The sequence below is a fragment of the Rousettus aegyptiacus genome, unplaced genomic scaffold (genome assembly GCF_014176215.1).
Source record: "Rousettus aegyptiacus isolate mRouAeg1 unplaced genomic scaffold, mRouAeg1.p scaffold_m13_p_12, whole genome shotgun sequence".
In the NCBI taxonomy this organism is placed as follows: domain Eukaryota; kingdom Metazoa; phylum Chordata; class Mammalia; order Chiroptera; family Pteropodidae; genus Rousettus; species Rousettus aegyptiacus.
The window spans coordinates 8,495,945-8,516,118 of record NW_023416287.1 but is presented as its reverse complement, the minus strand read 5'-3'; the positions used below and the strand labels follow the sequence as shown (position 1 = coordinate 8,516,118).

General features: G+C 44.0%; 2 protein-coding genes, 1 long non-coding RNA gene and 1 pseudogene across 8 annotated transcripts in view; 2 read left to right on the top strand and 2 right to left on the bottom strand.

Annotated features, from left to right (window-relative positions):
- CSE1L (chromosome segregation 1 like) overlaps positions 1-4,432 on the top strand; it is a 35,246-nt gene extending 30,814 nt beyond the window's left edge. Inside the window, exons 20-25 of the mRNA XM_016143711.2 lie at positions 284-381; positions 477-562; positions 903-984; positions 2,207-2,353; positions 3,104-3,335; positions 4,007-4,432. Of these exons, the coding sequence (XP_015999197.1) occupies positions 284-381; positions 477-562; positions 903-984; positions 2,207-2,353; positions 3,104-3,335; positions 4,007-4,096 (735 nt within the window). The 3' untranslated portion in view covers positions 4,097-4,432. The remainder of the gene's footprint in view (positions 1-283; positions 382-476; positions 563-902; positions 985-2,206; positions 2,354-3,103; positions 3,336-4,006) is intronic.
- LOC118609980 lies at positions 4,412-13,665 on the bottom strand. Its single transcript, XR_004953562.1, has 2 exons — positions 10,338-13,665; positions 4,412-5,237 (listed from the first exon to the last, which is right to left on the bottom strand). It is a non-coding gene; the product is annotated as an uncharacterized LOC118609980 (long non-coding RNA).
- On the top strand, positions 8,955-9,073 carry LOC118610213 (annotated as a pseudogene).
- Positions 13,666-15,569: 1,904 nt separating the features above from the next.
- STAU1 (staufen double-stranded RNA binding protein 1) overlaps positions 15,570-20,174 on the bottom strand; it is a 51,817-nt gene continuing 47,212 nt past the window's right edge. For all 6 annotated transcript variants that reach the window (XM_016143718.2, XM_016143721.2, XM_016143712.2 and 3 more), the window contains 5 exons: positions 19,776-19,851; positions 19,229-19,548; positions 18,508-18,630; positions 17,666-17,751; positions 15,570-17,135 (listed from right to left, as the gene is read on the bottom strand). In XM_016143718.2, the coding sequence (XP_015999204.1) occupies positions 17,120-17,135; positions 17,666-17,751; positions 18,508-18,630; positions 19,229-19,548; positions 19,776-19,851 (621 nt within the window). In that variant the 3' untranslated portion in view covers positions 15,570-17,119. The remainder of the gene's footprint in view (positions 17,136-17,665; positions 17,752-18,507; positions 18,631-19,228; positions 19,549-19,775; positions 19,852-20,174) is intronic.

Sequence of the window (20,174 nt, the reverse complement as noted above, 5' to 3'; positions counted from 1 at the left end):
AATAGGAAATATTAATGCGTATCAGAATTAGGTAAACTTTAGTTATTTCCATGATAGGAAAAAAAAAAATTAGAGCCAAACAGATTAATTTCAAGAACATAACTTTCAGGGCTTATTGTGGTGGGATTTTTCCCCCTCTACACTTCAGAAGTAAGAACTAGAGAAATTGCGAGTTGGGTTAATAAAGCATGGACTCTCTTACAACGTATATCACCTGTTGAACTTTTGGAATAATGAATCCTTGCCTCTTTAACTTATTATTCTTTGATCCGATCTGTCGTAGCCTGGGTTGTTAGGTGTCTTCCAGAAGCTGATTGCATCCAAAGCCAATGACCACCAAGGCTTTTATCTTCTAAACAGTATAATAGAGCACATGCCTCCGTAAGTATAAATGTGCCTCACTGTACATTTAATCAAGGATTCTGTCACCAGAAAAATGGCGAATTTATGTTGTTCCTTTTATTCCAATTCTTTAGAGAGTCAGTTGACCAATATAGGAAGCAAATCTTCATTCTGCTATTCCAAAGACTTCAAAATTCCAAAACAACGAAGTTTATTAAGAGTAAGTAAAATCATTTGGATGTTCCTTCAGAAATAACGAAGTAGCTAAAACCATTATGCTTTGTAGTTACATGTAAATCTTTTATCAGTTACATAAAATGCTTTAAAATGTTTGTATTCTTCAAACAATAAATACCAGCTTCAAATAAACTGTGTTCCAAAGGTTAGTAAGTTTAGCTATCAAAATGTTTTTAACAAATATAAAAAATATAAATCAGACTTTGTGCCTGTACTAGAAAGGCAAAAATTTTGTTAAAATGCTTAAGTTAGATACTTCATAAATCACGTTTATTTAGTGCATCGAGTCCTCTGTATTGATGATCTGCATCTCCTTTCGACAGGTTTCTTAGTCTTTATTAATTTGTATTGCATAAAATACGGGGCGCTGGCACTACAAGAAATATTTGATGGCATACAACCAAAGTAAGTATTCGTTATATTTTCTTGTTAAGAGTGAAAATTTGACTTTTACCATAAATCAGTATCTCTGTTTTATACATGCCTTCATAGTTCTTGGTGAGGGACAGATAGTACCTTTATGGCTTTCAAAATGTTGGGGTGTTGGGCCATAAAGAAGGAAATCTTTGTAAACGTTTTCCTCCTTCCCAGCGCTGCTCCCCACCTGGCCTTCTCGCAGCCAGTGTCCTCTGTGCTGGGAGATGGCTGGGGGTGTCTCCGGAGCCTGCCTTTATGAAGGCCAATAGCATGGTTTTTCCAATGAGAAAAGTTTGGATGAAACTTTGCTTTTAACTTAGTGTATATGCAAAGAATGTAGTTAGGTGTCATTCCCCATTTAGCAGGGAAAGGAAGGCTACAAAGAAATGATAGGGGACAACTCTTTGGAGAAAAAACAAGTTAGATCCCTGTGTCTGTATTGTGTCAAAAATTCCACATTGAATAAAATGTAAACATTGAATGAATTAATCTGAAGAACAGTACCAGAAATTATGCTTTCCTGGCAGTAGAGATTGTGAGGAAACCAGTTTGCATGCACTGCTAGTGGGTGCCCAAACTGGCGTGATCTTTCTGTAGAGCATTAAAGTGGCCACTGTCTTCGATTCCCACTATTTCAAAGAATTTATTGTGTAAACTGAGACATTTGCATCATTTTAAATTATGAAAGTGTTACATGTAGGGTGTTTGCAACAACATCAAATGCTTGGTGAAGTAATACTTTTAATAAAGCCATTACCATTTACATGGTTATAGGTGTGTAAACAAAGAAGTTGGGAAGTTGATCAAACAAAAATGTTAAAACTAGGTATTGATGAACAGTAGGGTGATGATTCTTATTTTCTTATTGCTCTTGCTTATCTCTGTTTTCTAATTCTAAATTTTAAAAGATTTCTTAAGTTTTAAATAATACAAGACCAAAAAGTGGCTGCAAAGATTCTACTTGAGTGTAGGCTTGGGTATTGTTCGCAAAAGATGATGGCAATTGTCCACAGGGTAGAGGTTTGATGTTTTTGTTATTTTGTCATCTCTAGGTCTCTTCCATTCAGTTGACTAAATACAGCAGCCTTGTTATTTGGGATTTTGTTATATTCTTAAGGAGTCACCAAGTATAAATAACATCTAGTAAGCACTTCACTGTTTAATTATAGTGGTAGTCTAATATTGACTAGGGTTTGTTTTGCTTTAACAGAATGTTTGGAATGGTTTTGGAAAAAATCATTATTCCTGAAATTCAAAAAGTATCTGGAAATGTAGAGAAAAAGATTTGTGCAGTTGGCATAACCAAATTACTAACAGAATGTCCCCCAATGATGGACACTGAGTATACCAAGCTATGGTAAGCACTCCATTCTAATGTCTAAAAGGCATTACAGCTTCCTTCCCTTACAGCTGAAAAATTAACCAAGCTTACTCTCTTGAGATCAAAAAGAATGGGGTTCTGATTTTGGCTTCTCCATCCACTAGCAGCCATCAGATCCAAGATATGACTTATGGATCCTTCTGGACCTCAAAAGATCTTTTTTCCTGATTCCTGATTATTGAGGGGCTTGGTGAGAATTCCTGGTCTCTAAGACTTTTATGGCAGATGCGCAAGTAAACGGGCTGAAGTCTTTTAAGAGAAGAAACTGAACAGGCTGAGAGAGGATCTCACATGCCTGCGCTCGGTGTCTCACGGGCCTGGCTTCCCCTGCCCCCCTGCCCCTCCTTCTCTGACTGGTTTCACTCAGGCAGCCCCTTCCATATGGCCATCTGACAATTTGAGGCTTATTTCTTCTAACTTCTGGCATTGAATCTCCTTGATTTTGCTCAAGTCATAGCACCTTCTTATTAGCCAGGCTTGGATCACATAGCCACCTTGAGAGCTGAGGTTGGAGTAGTTTTCATCCTCAGAGCTGCAGATGGGGTGCTGTGGCCAAAAAGAATTGAAAAATGGTTTCTGTATAAACATAAGCATTGATGTCAATCTTAATTTCAACAGCCCCTTAAACTCCTGAGATTGAGTCTATATTGTGTTTCTGAGGAATTGCTCTTTATTCTTTAAGCATTCAAAGTAATCTTTTCGTCTTCTTGCTTTCTTCCGATCCAGGACTCCTTTACTGCAGTCTCTGATTGGCCTTTTTGAGTTACCCGAAGATGATACCATTCCTGATGAAGAACATTTTATTGACATAGAAGATACACCAGGCTACCAGACTGCCTTCTCACAGTTGGCGTTTGCTGGGAGAAAAGAGCATGATCCTGTAGGTCAAATGGTGAACAACCCCAAGATTCACCTGGCACAGTCACTTCACAAACTGTCGACTGCCTGTCCAGGAAGGGTAAGTGCCTGGTGGAGGCCTTCACAGGAAGGGGAGATGGCAGCGCGGGGGCCCGCTGTCATTGGTCAGCATAGCCAAACACCCCACTGAGTTATCAAGGCTTATTTTTCTTTAGGTAAAATGATAGGTCCTTTTTTTGTGTATAATGTGCTACAAAAATATTTTAAGCAAATGATTTTAGGAGTAAATTGGAATAAAGCCCTTTGACTAGAAATTTTTTTAACTACAGAATACTCAAAGTAAATAATGGAATAGAGAGAGTAAACCTAGTGACTGTATAGTCGGCACCGCCTAGAGTTTTAAGATAGTTTTATTAAACTTCAGACATCTGTAGGAAACAGTACAGTGAACCCTCATGTGCCAGCCTTCTGTAATTACCAGTATTCTGCCGATCTTTTCTTTCTTTGCGAGAGAGTTTTAGAGCAAGCCTTAGATGGTAACATCGTAACCACGATTCCTCTACCACACTGAACAGTAGTAATTCCTTACTGATCTTCTTTTTCAACCTTTCCATTTTTGAATGCATAAAAGCAGTTGAGGTAGTTGGGAATTCCTTTAACAGTTACAGGTGACAGACGGCTATTCCCAGAGTGGTGGCAGCAGTCCTCGAGGTGATGGGGTTTGTGTTAGGATGTCCAACACTTGGTCTGTGTGTCTCCCGTTTCTTGTAGGTTCCATCAATGGTGAGCACGAGCCTCAATGCAGAAGCGCTCCAGTATCTCCAAGGATACCTTCAGGCGGCCAGTGTGACACTGCTTTGAACTGTGTTTAGTGATTTGACCAAGTCCAGAATGGTTTCTGGGGAAATCAGGTAGACTTCCGAGCACACCTAGCTGCATAAAATAAAGCAAGTTTTCCTTTTGAACTTGTCACAAATTCCATCTTGTAAAGAATATTAAATGTTGCTTTAAGCTGAACCTTGAACAAATTAGGAGGTTTGTGTGATCATAAATACAAGTGGGTAACTTTTCCAATTTGCATCAAGGGGCAAGTATTAATAGTCCAGCATATGACATTGCTTTGAGTTGAACATTTGCACTGTCAATTTTGATGGACATTGGAGACTTTTCTGTTACTAAATCTTTTTTTTTTTTTTTGGTTGTTGAGAGTTTGTGTTTTTCTTGTCCTTTGTAATTTTGTCTGTTTCCTTAAGCTTTTATTTGGAAATGGAATTTCTCGTGTGACCTTGCCAAGAAGTGCACATTTCATAGTTTTAAACGTGTAATCAGCAATAAAAAAAAAAAAAGCCCTAAAATATGTAAGAACATCTTAAGGACAGGTTTTTGGTGTTCTGAAACTTTTATAATGAAGAATTTCCTAAAATTTTTCCTTTTCCCCTCATGGAATCCATAAAATCCTTATTTCTAAGTAATTCACTGTCTTTTTACAAAGGGAACCCCTTCTTTGAAGTTGCTGCATGATCGGTGGTAAAGGCTGCTGTTACAAAGCTTATGTGTGGCAGGAGAAAAGAGCCATGAAGTGTATAAATTTACCTATTTTGGGGTTTCCTCCCTTATAAAAGAGAAGCTTGGCAGCATGTAAGTCACAACAGACAGATCAGGGAAAAAGTGTCTACCCATTGCAGAGGTTTACTTACGTTGCACTGGGAAAATGGCTCATCTCCTCGTGAGCAGAACCCACCCTTCTGCATCTGGAGGGAGAAATGGTTTGATTCCTGCTTCCAGGAGCCATCAGCAAACCTCAGTTGAGAACACAGGCCCTGCCACTCCCAGACAGAGCAGAATTAGTGTCCTAAGAATGCTGGACAGCCCCCCTCCTAAGGCCCAAAGTTAAGCTGAAGCCATACCTACACAGAGAGCTGCCTTTGTTGTGATTACTGATCTCAGGCTGGAATGAGAGGTGCCTGCTGAGCACCTTGGCCCATCAGTGAGGCTGCAAGACCTTAGAGGAAGACGTTCAGTAAAGATGGTGAAGTAGGTAAACACTGCTTGCCTCTTCCCACAACCTAAATGATAGGACCACCACCTGAAGACTGCGTGAACAGAAGTCCTGTTACTAAGGATATAAAGCAAGCAGCAGCCGTGACATGACTGGTGAGGGTGAAGCAGGGAGATCCCATCCACGCAGATGGTATGCTGGTTAAGGACGGGGAGGCATGTTTCAGCTGAGGAACGAGGGGTCGCAGCGCCACGCCTGGCTCCCCAGGCGGGGGCACTGGTGCCAGAATCATCCCTGTAATGTGCGGCTGTGAAGACCAGTAGGGACTGCATCCATGTGACAGAGGCTGCTGGAGGCCCCGGTGTTCTTGAGTGGCCTGTGTACACTCACTTCACCCATAAACGCACCCGGCACAGGCTGCAGTGCCGAGGCAGCAGTGTGAAAACCGCCAGGGGCGTATGGGGAAGGATCGAAGCTTCTGGGCGAGACCTAGAAGGTCAGGACAGACAGTTCCACCTCCAGGGGACCAAAGCACTGGCAGGCCTGAGCAGGCAAGTGCCACTCTGAGGTCTCCATTAACCTAACACTGATCCCTCCCTCCACCTCCCTACCTGTTTCCCCGAGACTCCAGTCACGTGCAACCCTAGCCACTTCCTGTGACTTTTCCACACAAGCGGCCTCCCTTGATGGGCACTGCAGACTTTCCCAAAATCTCTCGCAAACCCAAATCAGGTAGCAGCTGGCCTCGGAGTACCCTGTACCTCTTGCTAAGCAGCCCCAAACGTGGCTTCAGCTGTGGCCACAATCTCAGGACATGGGGTACCTGCCACAGGGTACGAAGCCCAGAACTAGTGGCAGCCAGCCTCAGATCGCAGCAGAGACTCTCTCAGGCAGCCCTAAGCCCAGCACCAGTGGCAAGCAGCCAGATAACTCCAGCTCTGAGCAGGTGGCCTAAGCCAGACACACAGGGTGTACCAGGGCCCTTCCTGTGACAGTCAAGAATCAGCACACCCCGTGGCTGCCTTCAGAGCACCACCCAACCAGCACTAAAAAGACACATGTGAAGGTTGAACCCTGCTAAAGCAACCTCTGCTATATGGGGTCAGCCCCCACACACCAGCTTGTCCACTCGAGTCGTGGCCAGCCCTCACAGCCAGTCAGCTTGAAAGTCAGTCCCACCCACTGATGGGGCAACAGGAATCGAGATTCAACTACAACACAAGGGACACCACTTGAGCACCGGGCACAGGTGAAAAGGGAGACTCTGCTACTGGGCCCCACAGGACATCTACATAAGGCCACTCTGCCCAAACCAGGAGACACAGCAGAGCTACCTAATAAATAAAAACAAACAAAGGGAGGCAGGCAAGACAAGGAGACATGTCCCAAATGGAAGAGCAGGACAAAACTCAAGAAAAAGAAATAAATAGGGACAATCTACCAGATACAGAGTTCAAAATACTAGCTATAAGGATGCTCAAAGAACTTAGGGGAAGAGTAGGTGAACTCAGAACTTCAATAAAGAGATAGAAACCTAAAAAGGAACCAATCATAAATGAATACATTAGAGGGAATCAACATCAGATGAAGCAGAGGATTGACTCAGCGATTTGGAAGAAAGTGTAGCAGAAAAACCAACTCAGAACAGTGCAAACAAACAATGAATTAAAGGGCTCTCTGGGCCATCAAGCGTAATACCATATGGTTACCACAAGGAGGAGAGTGAGCAAGGAATCGAAAACCTATTTGAAGAAATGACTGACAATTTCCCTAACTTGGCAAAGGAAATATACAAGTCCAAGAAGTACAGAGTCCCAAGCAAGATGAACCCAAACAAACAGGCCCACATCAGACACATCATAATTAAAATGTCAAAGGTTAAAGACAAAGAATCTTAAAAGAGAAAAGCAGTTACCTACATGGGAGCACCTCCTATAAGACTGTGGGCTGATTTCTTAAACTTTGCAGGCTGGAAAGGATTCGCACGAAGTATTCATAGTATGATGTGGGCGGGGGGGGGGGGGTAGGGGGAGGCGGACCTACAACCCAGATTGCTTCACCCAGCAAGACTATGATTTAGAATCAAAGGAGAGAGCTTCTCCGACAAGGAAAAGCTATGAGTTCATCACCACTAAATCGTCATTAAAAGAAATGCTAAAGGGGCTTCTGTAAGTAGAAATGATCAAAAATAATACAGGAAAGGAAAATTCTCATTGACAAAGGCAAACACTCAGTAAAAGATCAACCAACTATAAATCTAGTACAAAAGTTAAAAGGCAAAAATAGGAAAATATGTGTAGTTACAACAGTAAATGAAGGGATGCACAGAAGTAAAACATGACAAATGTGCGGGAGGTGAGTAAAAATGGTAGCGACTTTAGAATGTGTTCGAACTTAAGTGACCATCAATTTAAAATTAAATAGATTGCTATAAACATAGCCTGGCATGAATTGAAGCGCATGGTAATCACAAACCAAAAGTCAAGATACAAGAAATAGAAAGGTATCCAAAAATAACCCTATAGAAAGTAATCAACATAAAAGAGAGCAAGAGAAAAAAAACTACAAAAACTATAAGTTGGCAATAACTATATAACTATCAATAATTACTTTAAAGATAAATGGATTAAATGCTCCAATCAAGACAGGGTGGCTGATTCAATTGGGGGGAGGGGGCAGCCTGTACATATGGTGTCTACAAGAGTCTTCAGATAAAAAGATGCAGACGGAAAGGGATGGAAAAGTATATTTCATGCAAATGGAAATTTAAAAAAGAAAGCTGGGGTAGCAATACTTAAACAAAACAAACTTTAAAACAAAAACTGTAACAAGAGACAAGGATATTTCATAATAAAGGATCAATCCAACAAGAGGATATAACTCTCATAAACACCTCTCACCCCAAGTAGGAGCACCTAAATATATAAAGCAAATTCTGATGGACATAAAGGGAGAGATCGACAGTAATGCAATAATGGGAGTTTATCACCCCACTGACAATGGGTAGATCATCCAGATAGAAAATCAACAGTGGCCTTAAATGACATGTTGACCACATGGACTTAACTAACATTTTTAGAACTTTTCACCCAAAAGCAGAATACATTCTTTTTAAGTGCACATAGAATGTTTTCCATGACAGAGCACACGTTGGGCCATAAAACAAATCTCAATAAATTTAAGAATGAAATCATCAAGCATCTTCTTCAATGGTATGAAATTAGAAATAACATGCTACTAAACTGAATGGGTTAACAGAGACCTAGGAAGAAATCAAAAGATACCTTGGAAAGAAATGAAGACGTATCAAAAATCTACTGGACACAGCCAAAACAGCTATAAGAGGAAGATTAACAGCAATACAGGCCTGCCTCAAGAAACAAGGAAAATCTCAAAGCGATCTAACCTTACATGGAAAGGAACTAGAAAATGAACAAAACCCAGTGAGTAAAGGAAGAAAATAATAACGATCAGAGCGGAAATAAAGTCTCAAAAAGCCCAAATTATCAATGAAACAGGGTTCTTTGAAAAGATGTGAATTGACCAACCTTTTGCCAGACTCAAGAAAAAAAGAGCACCCAAATAAAATCTTGAAGCGACAGCCAACACCATAGAAATACAAAGGATTATAAGAAAATGCTACGATTACATTGGACAACCTGGAAGAAATGAAAAATTTCTAGAAACACAAACTTCCAAGTATAAATCTGAAAAAAACAAGTCTACGGTCATGCCACCCTGAAGAAGCCTGATCCCATCTGATCTCAGAAGCTAAGCAGGGTTGGGTCTGGTTAGTACTTGGATGGGAGACCGCTTAGGAAGACCAGGTGCTGCTGTAGGCGTAAAAGATAAAATAAAAAAATAAGAGATTGTAAACTGACAAGGTCCTTGCAATCTGTGAGGTCAACCAAAGGTTGCCTCACCTAAAACAAACAAATCGGAAAAAAAAAAAAAAAACAACATATAATCTGAACAGACCAATACTGCTAACAAAATTGAATCAGTAATTTAAAAAACTCCCAACAAAAGTCATGGACAAAACAGCTCACAGGTGAATTTTAACAAACATTCAAAGGAGAATTAACACTTATCCTTCTCAAACTATTCCAAAAAATTGAAGCAGAAGAAAGGCTCCCAAAGTCATTTTATGAGACCGGCTACCCTGATACCAATACCAAAGACATTACAAAAGAAAATTATAGGCCAAATGTCTCTTATGAACATAGATCCAAAAATCCTCAACAAAATTATAGTAAACCAAATTCAGCAAAAGTGGGATATATTCTTGGGATGAAAGGTTGGTTCAATGTCCACAAAACAAAGAGATACACCACATAAAATGAAGGATAAAAATATATAATCATATCAACAGACGCAGAAAAAGCATTTTGACAAATGCTTTGTTTCCCAGCAAGGAAAACAGAAGAAAAAAATGGGACATCAAACTAAAAAGTTCTTGCACAGCAGAGGAAAAAAAATCAACAAAATGAAAAGACAACCTACTGAATGGAGAAAATATTCACCAATGATCCATTCAATAAGAGGTTGATAACCAAAATATATAAAGAACTCATACAACCTAATACAAGACAGACAATCTGATTAAAAAAATGGGCAGAGAACCTGAGTAGACATTTCTCCAAAGAGGACATACAAATGGCCAACAGACATACAAAAAAAGATGCTCAATGTCACTAATCATCAGGGAAATGCACATTAAAACCACAATGAGAGACCACACTTGACAGAGTTGTTATCAACAAATCAACGAGTTCTGGCAAGAATGTAGAGAAAGGGGAACCCTTGTGCATCGTCGGTGGGATTGTAAATTGGTGCAGCCACTATGGAAAACAGTATGCAGTTCCCTCAAAAAGTTAAAAATAGAACTATATGACGCAGCAATTCCACTTCTGGATATTTATCCAAAGGAATCCAGAACACTAATTTGAAAAGATATACACACCCCTGTGTTCATGGCAGCATTATTTACAATAGCCAAGATACGAAAGCAACCTCAGTGCCCATAAACAGACAAATAGATAAGGAAGATGTGGTCCATACCATGTTAATATTACCCATCCATAAAAACGAGTGAAATCTTACCATTTGCATCGACATGGATGGACCTAGAAGGTATTGTGCTAAGTGGAATGCCAGACAGAAAACACACAACTGTCAGTGTTCCCTCAGGTGGCACCGCAGGTCGCCGGACTCGTGCTGAGAAATGCTGCCTTTGGCTAAACGGAGGGCAGCTCTGGCCGTGGTGCTGCAGACACATCTCCACTGGGCCCGGAGACTACAAATACGGCATGATTTCACTTCTGTCTGGAATTTAAGAAACAAAATGAATAAACAAACTCACAGACACAGAGAACAAACAGGAGGGGCTGAGGAGCTGGGTAAAAAAGGTGAAGGGATTGGGACGAACCAACGGCCAGTTACCAAAACAGCCACAGGGATGCGAAGTGCGGCACAGGGAATGTAGGCAATGTTCAGTCACCATACGGTGACTACGACTATGTGTGGTGACAGATGGGTTATATGTCTAATCACTATGTTGCACGCCTAAAACTAACATTGTATATCAACTGTAACTGAAAAATAAGAACACCCTTTTTAAAAAACTTCCCCAGGAGAAGCAGGGTTGGGTCCACGAACTAAGCAGACTGCCGCAGGTTGCGCGTCCCTAAACCCCAGCCACGTGAACACCCAGCCTCTCAGCTCCCAACTTCCTGTCTCAAGCCACGGACCCAGTCCTCCTCAGTGTCCTAACAGGCTGCTCAGACACTCGCCTTCGGTCCTAAAGACAGGCTGGCTCTGGGCTGGGACAGGGGTCTCCAGGGCCAGTTGAGATGTGTCTGAAACACCACGGCCAGAGCTGCCCTCCGTTTAGCCAAAGGCAGCATTTCTCAGCACGAGTCCAGCGACCTGTGGTGCCATGTGAAGGAACACGCAGGAAAAAAACCACTAGCAACTTCACGGATGTTACTGCTAGGACACTGGTTCTCAGAGCACCAGCATCATCGCCTAGAACCTTGTAAGAAAAGAAATGCACATTTGTGAGCCCCAGACCTACTGCATCAGAATCGATCAAGAAGACACGCACAGATGTGGCGAAAGCTGTGAACACTGTTGGGGTCTGAAGCTTCATGGCCTCCAAAATGAAAGGGGATCACATGTTAAATACATGAAATTAGCAGCTTCGGTTGTGCACAGAGTGTGGTGGACAGAAGAGCTACGGCAGGCAGGGCCCGTCAGGCGCCGCACTGCCTCGGCCAGCGCTCGACCATGCCCCCCAACCACGGCCGAGACGGCTGCAGGTTCTTGTTATGGAACATGCCTCCACGCTTTTTCTTGGGAGACTTGGCAGTGGACTGGGATCTGTGTTCCAAGGAGAGGTGCCCCAGAGCTAGACAGGAGGAGGGAGAGGGCCTGAGGAGTACGACTCCCCCGAGTGGTGACTGAAGGCCGACGGGGAGCAGCCGGCTTCTGAGGGTCCCTGGGCCCTAAGAACAACAGAAGGTGTTTACTAAGCACTTAGAGCACTGGGCACTCTGAGAAGCTACCTACGTAAGTTGTCTCAGCCTAGTGAGATACATTATTTTCCAACTTGCAGACAGGGAAGTGAAGGCTCGGAGAAGTGAAGTGACTTGAGTTCTCGGCGGCCCCGCCGGCTCCAGAGCGTGCTGAGCTCACACGGCCTTGCTCGCTCACAAGGCTCCGCCCAGCCTTGGTTGTGACTCCTCCTCTGGCAAATGTAAGGCGTCACCCACCTGCGTCGCAGCACCTGGGCCGCTGATGAGGTGCTCTATTTATTCACATGCCCTTTGCCACACTGCAGTCTCATCCACACCCACGTCGACCACACTGCCCGCAGGCGGGGCCCTGGGAAAACGCTCCCTGGCCAAGTGAACAAAACAGGTTGTAAAACAACCTTGGAAAGAGTTGGGCTAGGTCTGGGGCCACTTGCCCTTGGGGGCTTTCAGGGGACAGACGGGTGCCCATGAACTTCTTTCTAAGCCCTAACTTCCCAAGCTCAGCCGTGCTACACGGCCCCAAATCAGTATGGTCCCTGGGCCAGGGGAGGTTTGAGCGTTTCCAGTTTTCTTAGCTGGGGTCTGATTGGGCCTTCGACCATGCTTACAATGTTCCTGACCATGAATCCAAGGAGCCAATCGGACAGAGACACCACTAGAGCCCAGAGGAGAATTTTCAGGTATGCATTCCCGCATTACCAGTGCTGTTCTGACAGTCAACCGGGTGAGCAGATGCTTGGCATACAGGACAGAGACACCAGCCAGACATACCTTTAGGGGTATTTGCACAGAAAACCAGGGCCAAGCGGCCTTCCAAAACACAGTGACTCTCAGGCCGTTTCCTGGGGAGGCCTTGTGGCAGCCAGAGCAAATACGTGATTAAAAAGGCAGATACTCAGAACAGTCTGAAACGACGCAGCATTCCGAAAGCTCCTCACTCCAAAATGGTACCAACTTCCTGCTAATGCATTTAAGTTCAACAATGTCAAAGGTCAGAGTGAGGGAGACCCCGTTGCTGCCTCTACTGCAGCCAAAGGAAGTGGAGACATTCATGACGGCTGAAGACGGGATCCCGCCTGCATCTGACCAGGCTCCAGGCGGTTCAGAGCGTTCCGCCCAGCTCAGCCCCTCACCGGACGGACCACAGCACATGCACGGCACACAACTGCGAAAGACACGCACGTGGGAGGGGGTGGAAAAAATAAGATTTGCATCTGGATGGAGAGTGTGGAGGTCCTTCCAAATTTTTCACAATTTACAAAAAACCAGGACTAGTGAGTGTTCCCTTCAAGGTAGGTTTTGATGAATAATTTGTGAAAGAATGTACAAAGGAAATATTTTTAAAATATTAAACTTGAGTTATTAAGCATGTGTTAAGCACAACGGTACAAATTTCTTAAATTATAATTTTTGCTAATAAAAATTGAGATGACATTTAAAGTACAAAGAATTCTGATTAGAACATGTTTTAAAAATTATAGTTTCACAAGTATATTTTATACACAAAGTGACAAATTCCAAGAAAATAAATGCTGCTTTCAGGAATCAAAACCTCCCTCCTATCTTTGAGTTAGCTTTTGTCTCTTAAAAAAAAACATTTCTTTAAAAGCCTATTTAAGAAAATTGGCCAACTTGTCTCTGCCAATCGGCAATGCTTAAGTGCTTGACGAATCATTATTTATTGATTTAGGAATTTTAAGTTTTTCTTGTTTTTAAGGGCACACAGACATTTACGCCCTTAAATCAAAGATGTAGTGATGGGTCTACAGCCATGCCGCCCTGAGCACGCCCCATCTCGTCTATCTCAGAAGCTAAGCAGGGTCAGGCCTGGTTAGTACTTGGATGGCAGACCACCTAAGACAACCAGGTGCTGTAGGCAAAAAAAAAAAAAAAAAAAAAAAAAAAAAAAAAAAAAAAAAAAAAAAAAAAAGGTGGTAGTGATGGACGTTTCTAAAGCTGTTACATGCAAAGGAAAAGCTACACATCTCCAAGCTTGAGCTTATTTCCTCATTCCCTGGGTGGCCGGGTTCTGCTGAGCACACGTGAGCACTCGCGCAGCCCGCGGCAGCACACTGCTGCTTGGGAACGGCCCATCTCCCTTGACTGCACCAATCCCAGACTCCCCCCCATGTCTACCAGACCTTGGGATCCAGGCCAGGGCAGCTGTCACCGCATTCACCCTGCGAAGCCGCACACATGAATTAGCTCAGGGAGCTATGTAAGGAAACCTGGATTCAGAAGTGACACGTTTTTCTAGGAGCGCCCCCGTTCATTCCTCTGGCTCACAAAAGCCTTTAAAAAGCAAACAAAAAACCCTGCCATAGGGAAACCATCTTCGCTCAAAGTCTTGTGGCAAGAGGAACTTGACAATGTCCACACCGGCTACAGTGTAATGGAATCCCAAGCTCATCTGTGCCAAGGACCAGAAGGAGCCACCACCTCTGAGGACCAAATCCTAACGTCCAGTCTTACCGGGGCTGACTCACGGCCCCGTTGATTATTTCAGGCCTGCCTCTCAGGTGCCTTACTGCCTGCTTTTCTGCCTGCAGGCTGAGAACCAGGACTACACATATTGTCCCAAAGGCAGAAGTACGCAGTCTTGGCCCAAAGGTTCTTGCAACTCCTAAAGAGATCATGCTGGGGTAAAACTCGGTGCAAACTCTCGATTCCCAGGCAGTTCTCTCAGAGTCCAGAGACAGGCAGAGGTATTGCAGAGAGTGAGTCTTCAGCAGATGACAGCTACGGGGCCTCCCATGAGCAAGGCTAGTTTGAAAGTTTACTCTCTAAGGACATTCAAGGATGTCCCATCCGGACATCTTTCCAAAGCAGCCAGAGATATATCACCTTCAAAAACCTTTTTATCAAAGAAACCTGGAAACCCTAACAACGTTCCTATGTTAAGTGGCACTCGTCCCTTCTGGAGTGCTGTGGATGAGGGCCAACTGCGGACAGACTACTACAAGTTCTGACTTCTGAGACCGTACCTGCTGCCACCAGTGGGCACGTGAGGCAGAGAGGAGGGGAGAGGTGGGCCGAGCAGTACACCCTCAGCAGACAAGGCAGAGGTGGCAAGTGCAGGAGATGGCTGTAAGGCTGGGAGATTGGCTACAATCTCCATGTTGGAGAAAGTACTAAAAACAGAAGGGAGCGGGCTGTGAAGAACCTGGAAGGGCTAGAGGTATCAGTACACATGTAGCTTTTAAACGTATCTACAAATCAACAGATGTGTGCACACACACAGAGACGTGTTCCCTAGCTGTCTGCTCAGAGGGCCTAGGAACAACACCCCCGCCATACCCATGAGTGCTCAGAGCACCTGGATCTTGGTGACCTGTCATGAAAGGGGACCAGGGCTCCCTGGACAAATGGCTGAATCTAGGCTTAGGGAAAGGAAACGTCCCTTTATCCTTGCAGTGTTGAATGTCCTCTACTCCACGGCATTTTCCACAACCTCCTGATCACCTTCGGTTACTCTGACAGACCAATTCACGGGCTGGTTTTACCTTCACGATACATCTCTTAAAATTAAGAGAGAAAACCACTAAGCCCCTCCTGGGCCGGGCTAGGGCGCGACGCCTCCCCTTACTCCTCCGAGAGCAGCCGCGGGACGTGAGGAGACTCGCAGAGCTGACGGTCTCCTCTGTGCCATGCCTTGAGGTGGCGACGCTGGGTTCGGATGAGGCACCTCCCTTCGCCCAGTGCCCACACCTCCGGGCAGCGATGCCCCCCACGCCGTGCTTCTGTGCCCTGACTCACATCTTCCCTTACTTCTTTAGTTACTGCTCAACAGGACCAAAAATTCATTAGTAGCTGTTTATTGATCAATGGTTTGATATAAAGTTATTTCAGATCTTCAGAATATTGCCCAAATGGAATCACAAGCATTACAAAGTTTTCTTCTTAAAAAAAGGGTAGGGGGCAGGTTGGGAGAGGACCCAACCTAGCAGTAGTGGCATTTGAGAATAAATTAACAAAAAAAATTTAGTATTACCATTTATTGGTGACAAACACTACGTTTTACTTACATTCCATGGGGAGAAAAAAGTTCCAGCGTAAACAATGAATCGAAGCAGTACTCAACTCGCAAGGCCACCGTGCTTTTCATCTGGACCACACACAGGACCCCGCCGCACACAGTTCTGTGCACAGCAACACGACATCAGAAGCAACACAGTTTGAGAGATAAACATGGGTCATTCTCTTCAGCCCTACATGGAGATGTAATCGACAGTATAAAGCACTCGAGGAAGATCAATCTGCACTTTTATATGTACTACATGGAGATCATATCCCGTAGTGTAGTGAAAGCCAAGTGTCCTCAAGAGCCGTATGTATATACAATTTTTTTTTTAAATAATCTTTAAAACAAAGATCGAAGTTCATTTGTTTAAGTTCCGTTGCATTAACAAAAATGAAAAAGAAACCAAATGATCATTTTAAGTTTAAAATTCCTAAATTGTCCAATTTATACAACTGTGGGAGACTTCATCAAGGTTTCTGAGAAGTCCAGAACTGTTTCAGTTAAACCAGAGGGCACACAATTTGCATCACTGAAATGGTCCTGGGTTAGTCCGATAAAATAAAAATGTATAGCCACATACGCGTGGATATGATCTTTGCCGGTTAGATTACTGATAAAGTCAGTCTCAGAAAAGTTTCTAAACTGTGCTATGTAACTAGATACAATTGAGAAACTCTCAAATGAATATTTATAGTGTCATTTCAATCAAAAGAAAATAATGAAACTAAGAATACATGTCTCTTTTGAAAGAGAAAGCAGTGGTGATGGTGTGGGAGCCACGGGAGGTGGTGGGCCACAGCACGCGAGGCAGGTTAGCTTGTGCTGAGCGGGAAGCACTGGATTTTTCTCTGGTGCTCTCAGCTCTGGGGCTGGCCAGACTAAGGCCTCTCTTCGGCGTGGTGTCCAGGGTTTGTCCCAAGTGTTTTGAGTGAGCCAGCTTGAGAAAGGGTCATGCTTTCTGTTTTCTGTTTCTTCTTTCACACAGCAAAACAAAACAAAACAAACGACAACAACAAATAAAACCCAAAACCAAGCACCGAGGTGCCCGGGGCACGGACCTGCTGGTTTCCCAATTAAGCCGGGGCTGCTTGGCAGCCCCCACCTTCCCCCACGGCAGCCGCTGCTGTGTGGGGACAAACCACAGCACATGCGAGCACAGCCACGGCCGCCGCCTGTGTCCCCGCCTCCGTCACCACTGCTGTCTCCAGTCCTTCACCCATCGTGTCTCTCGGCCCACTGGAGGTATCAGAAATTCCAAATTTTCAAAGCAGTTTCAGTATTTTCAGTATATGTTGGGGGCTTTATAATGGTTCGTGGCCAGAAAAGGTTCAGCACCTCCCACACCTTTAAAGAAGAAAAAATGAAAATAACACCTATTTTAAAATTTAAAAGAATTAAGTCCACATTTTTTGTCAAAAACAAAAAGAAATTAGCAGACATTGAGAAGTTTTTGATAACTGGATTACAGTAAAGTTTTCACTGGATATACTGTCAAGTAAAAAAAGCAAGGAGAATGTATATATAAGTATGTTATCTCTGGGGGAAAAGGAAGAAAATTAGAAATATGATTATATTTGCATAAACATAGGAAAGACATAAAATAACTAATAAAAATGTGACCTCTGGGTAGGAGTGGGGAGAATGAGATGGAATAATTTTAATTTCAGAATCATATAAATATATTACCTATTCAAACTTTAACTTAAAAAAAAAAAAATAGTGGAGTGCTCTGCTATGCCCCAAACTTGGAAATCTTTCAGGGGAAAGAGACAGAAAGCGACCAAGGCAAGTGTATCGCTACTGAGCTGAGCAGACAGCTTGGGCTTAATGCAAACGAGCAAAAGAAAGCTTCCCGCGTACGTGCGCTCACTCACACAGACACTGGTCCGTTTCCTGTTCTTGGCATCTCTGTATTCTGTTGGTCCAACTCAGACAGCAACTTTAAAATGTTCAGTGCAGCCTAGGAGGAGGATGAAAGAAAAGTCACAGCATGGCCACCGCTCGGGACCACAGCATGGATTCTATGCCCAACAAATCAGGTGCTTCCGCTAAATAAACTTTTTCTTAATGTTTGAATTTCTAATTTAAAATTAAAAAGTCATTATGGTTATCTCATCAAATTACAATCTCTGTTAATCTTATATTTATTCCCTTCTAGTATTTTTAACCTTGTGGTAATGGACTGTACAAATTTTAATCCTGCTTTAAAATAAAAACTTTTCGTGTTTCCTTGTTAGAATACATTATCTTCAGAGACATTTTTTAATTTGATGGATGCATTATATTTCATCAGGTGAATATACTAGTTTATGTAAAATTATTTTAATAAATTCCTATCAGTTTTAGTACTTATTAGAACAATAATTTCATTTGAACAGAATACCAAAATAAGAGGTTTTCTACAGCTGCCAGAACGTGGGCCTGCGATGCCTTGCTCCAGTAAGAGGTGAACCGAATATGGAATCCGGAGGAGTTCCGGGATCCACGCGCCCCCCACGCCCCACCCCAGGGCAGCATGGGCAAGGGAAGGGTTGGCTAAAGCTGATGAGTTCTGATCAGCAGAATGAGCAATCGATCCAATAAACTTAAGAAGCCTCGAGAAACATGAAATCTACAAAACGACCAACCGTTCTCGAAGTCTATGCGTGGCTCCTTTACCTATCCGCCCGAGGCCAGGAACAGGCCGGAGCCAGGCCCGCTGTGCGGGAGGACGTACCATATCGTGGCAGGACTCCACATCCTTTCCGATACCGTGGCTGATCAGAGGTGGCTGAGAGGAGCAGTTGATAAGAGATACAAACTCATTCTTGTTGTTTTTTGGGAAGTCTTTGTACTCAACCTGAAGGAGAAAAGGAAACTGAGGGAGGGTAGGGGAGCAGCAAGCACCAATGGGCACAGGCTGTGGCTCTGGACCCAGCAACCAGGGTGATGACGCTTCTCCCTCCCTGGTCTCGGCCTGATGTGGCTACACCAACTCCTGCCCCGTTAGCACAAGAGACTGTCAGAGGGGCCTGGTGCTGAGGGGCGCCGAGGGCTGCAGCTTCCAGAATCTTCCAGGAACCTAAATGTCTACTCAAAAACTCTGGTCTGAAAGAAGCTACCTCTTTCCCTATCAAGCAGATATCAGCCAGCACAACAAATCTGTTCTCACTGCGATCCTCATTATAATCACTACTAGATTAGAGGCCTTGTTATCACTATGGTTAGCAAGGACTTTAATAAAACTTTATTATCAAAGCTCAAGGATTTTCTCTTACCATACGGGCTTGTAATACTTTCTATGCGTCCCTACCCTTCTTCTAAAGCATGCTTCCTCCATTCACCCCCCTAGACGAAGAACCTGATTTAAAAAGCAAGCTGCAAACTTCATTTTCTGGAAGAAACCCAAAGACGACTGCCCTGAGGTACAGACCACACAGCTCAGGCCTAGCAGTTACCTGGAATCCCTGGACTCTGGAAAGATAGTCCAATTGCTCAGAGGGTCTTGTGAGAGGTCCGTGGGGTACGTGGCCTGAAGAGATGTTATTCTTTAAAATGGTCTCGGCTGTGGGCGAGGTGCCCCCATACAACAATTCACGGGCTATCATGGCAGTTACCGTGGCCTTGGCAGGGTTCGGAGCTGCCCTGGTGAAATCTTTGGTGTGATGTCCTTGACTGACACCCACAGCCTGGGCAACCTCGGGCACCATGGGAAGAATTCCAGCCGGCAGCTGCTGATGACTAAGATAAGGCATCCTAAACTCATCTTCTTTATTGCCTAGGGAGGGACACAGACAAATCAATGCAGGGCCACACGCACTGACCGCCTGGAAAGACATTATAAAACCCCACGCCGGGCCTCCCTCAGTGCACACACAGGCACAGGGATGACGCAGAGCCAAGCACTGCACATTGTAACTCGTTCACCGGGCACTGGCTATTACCAGGAACCAAGCAAATCCCAGAATCACCTGCAGATCAAGATGATATTAACATCACACTTACTAGTCCCGCTTTCATCCCCAGAGCCAGGTTCAAAAAAGGTTACTTTTCTTCCATCCCCTGGTTTCTTTATGGGTGTCTTAAAAAAAAGAAAAAGGGGGCATGAGCATAAATCAAACTGTTATAAAATTAGTTTCTGCTGTCTAAAAAAAGGCAATCGGCAGAAAGCCCTCCCCCAAAGCCTGACCGCTGGTTTGCTTCCTCCCCCACCGAAGCCAGGGCCAGAGGCCCCAGCTCTCTCCCAGCGCGCTCGCGCACACACGGCTGTCCGTCAAGAGCATCCAGCGAAGCGCACCACACTGAGTGCTGAGCCCCCGCCCTGCACTCACGGGAAGAGAGGGGAACATCGGCTCAGAAGGAGCCAGGGACACTGGACTGGTAGAGCCCGAGGTGGGGAAAGCA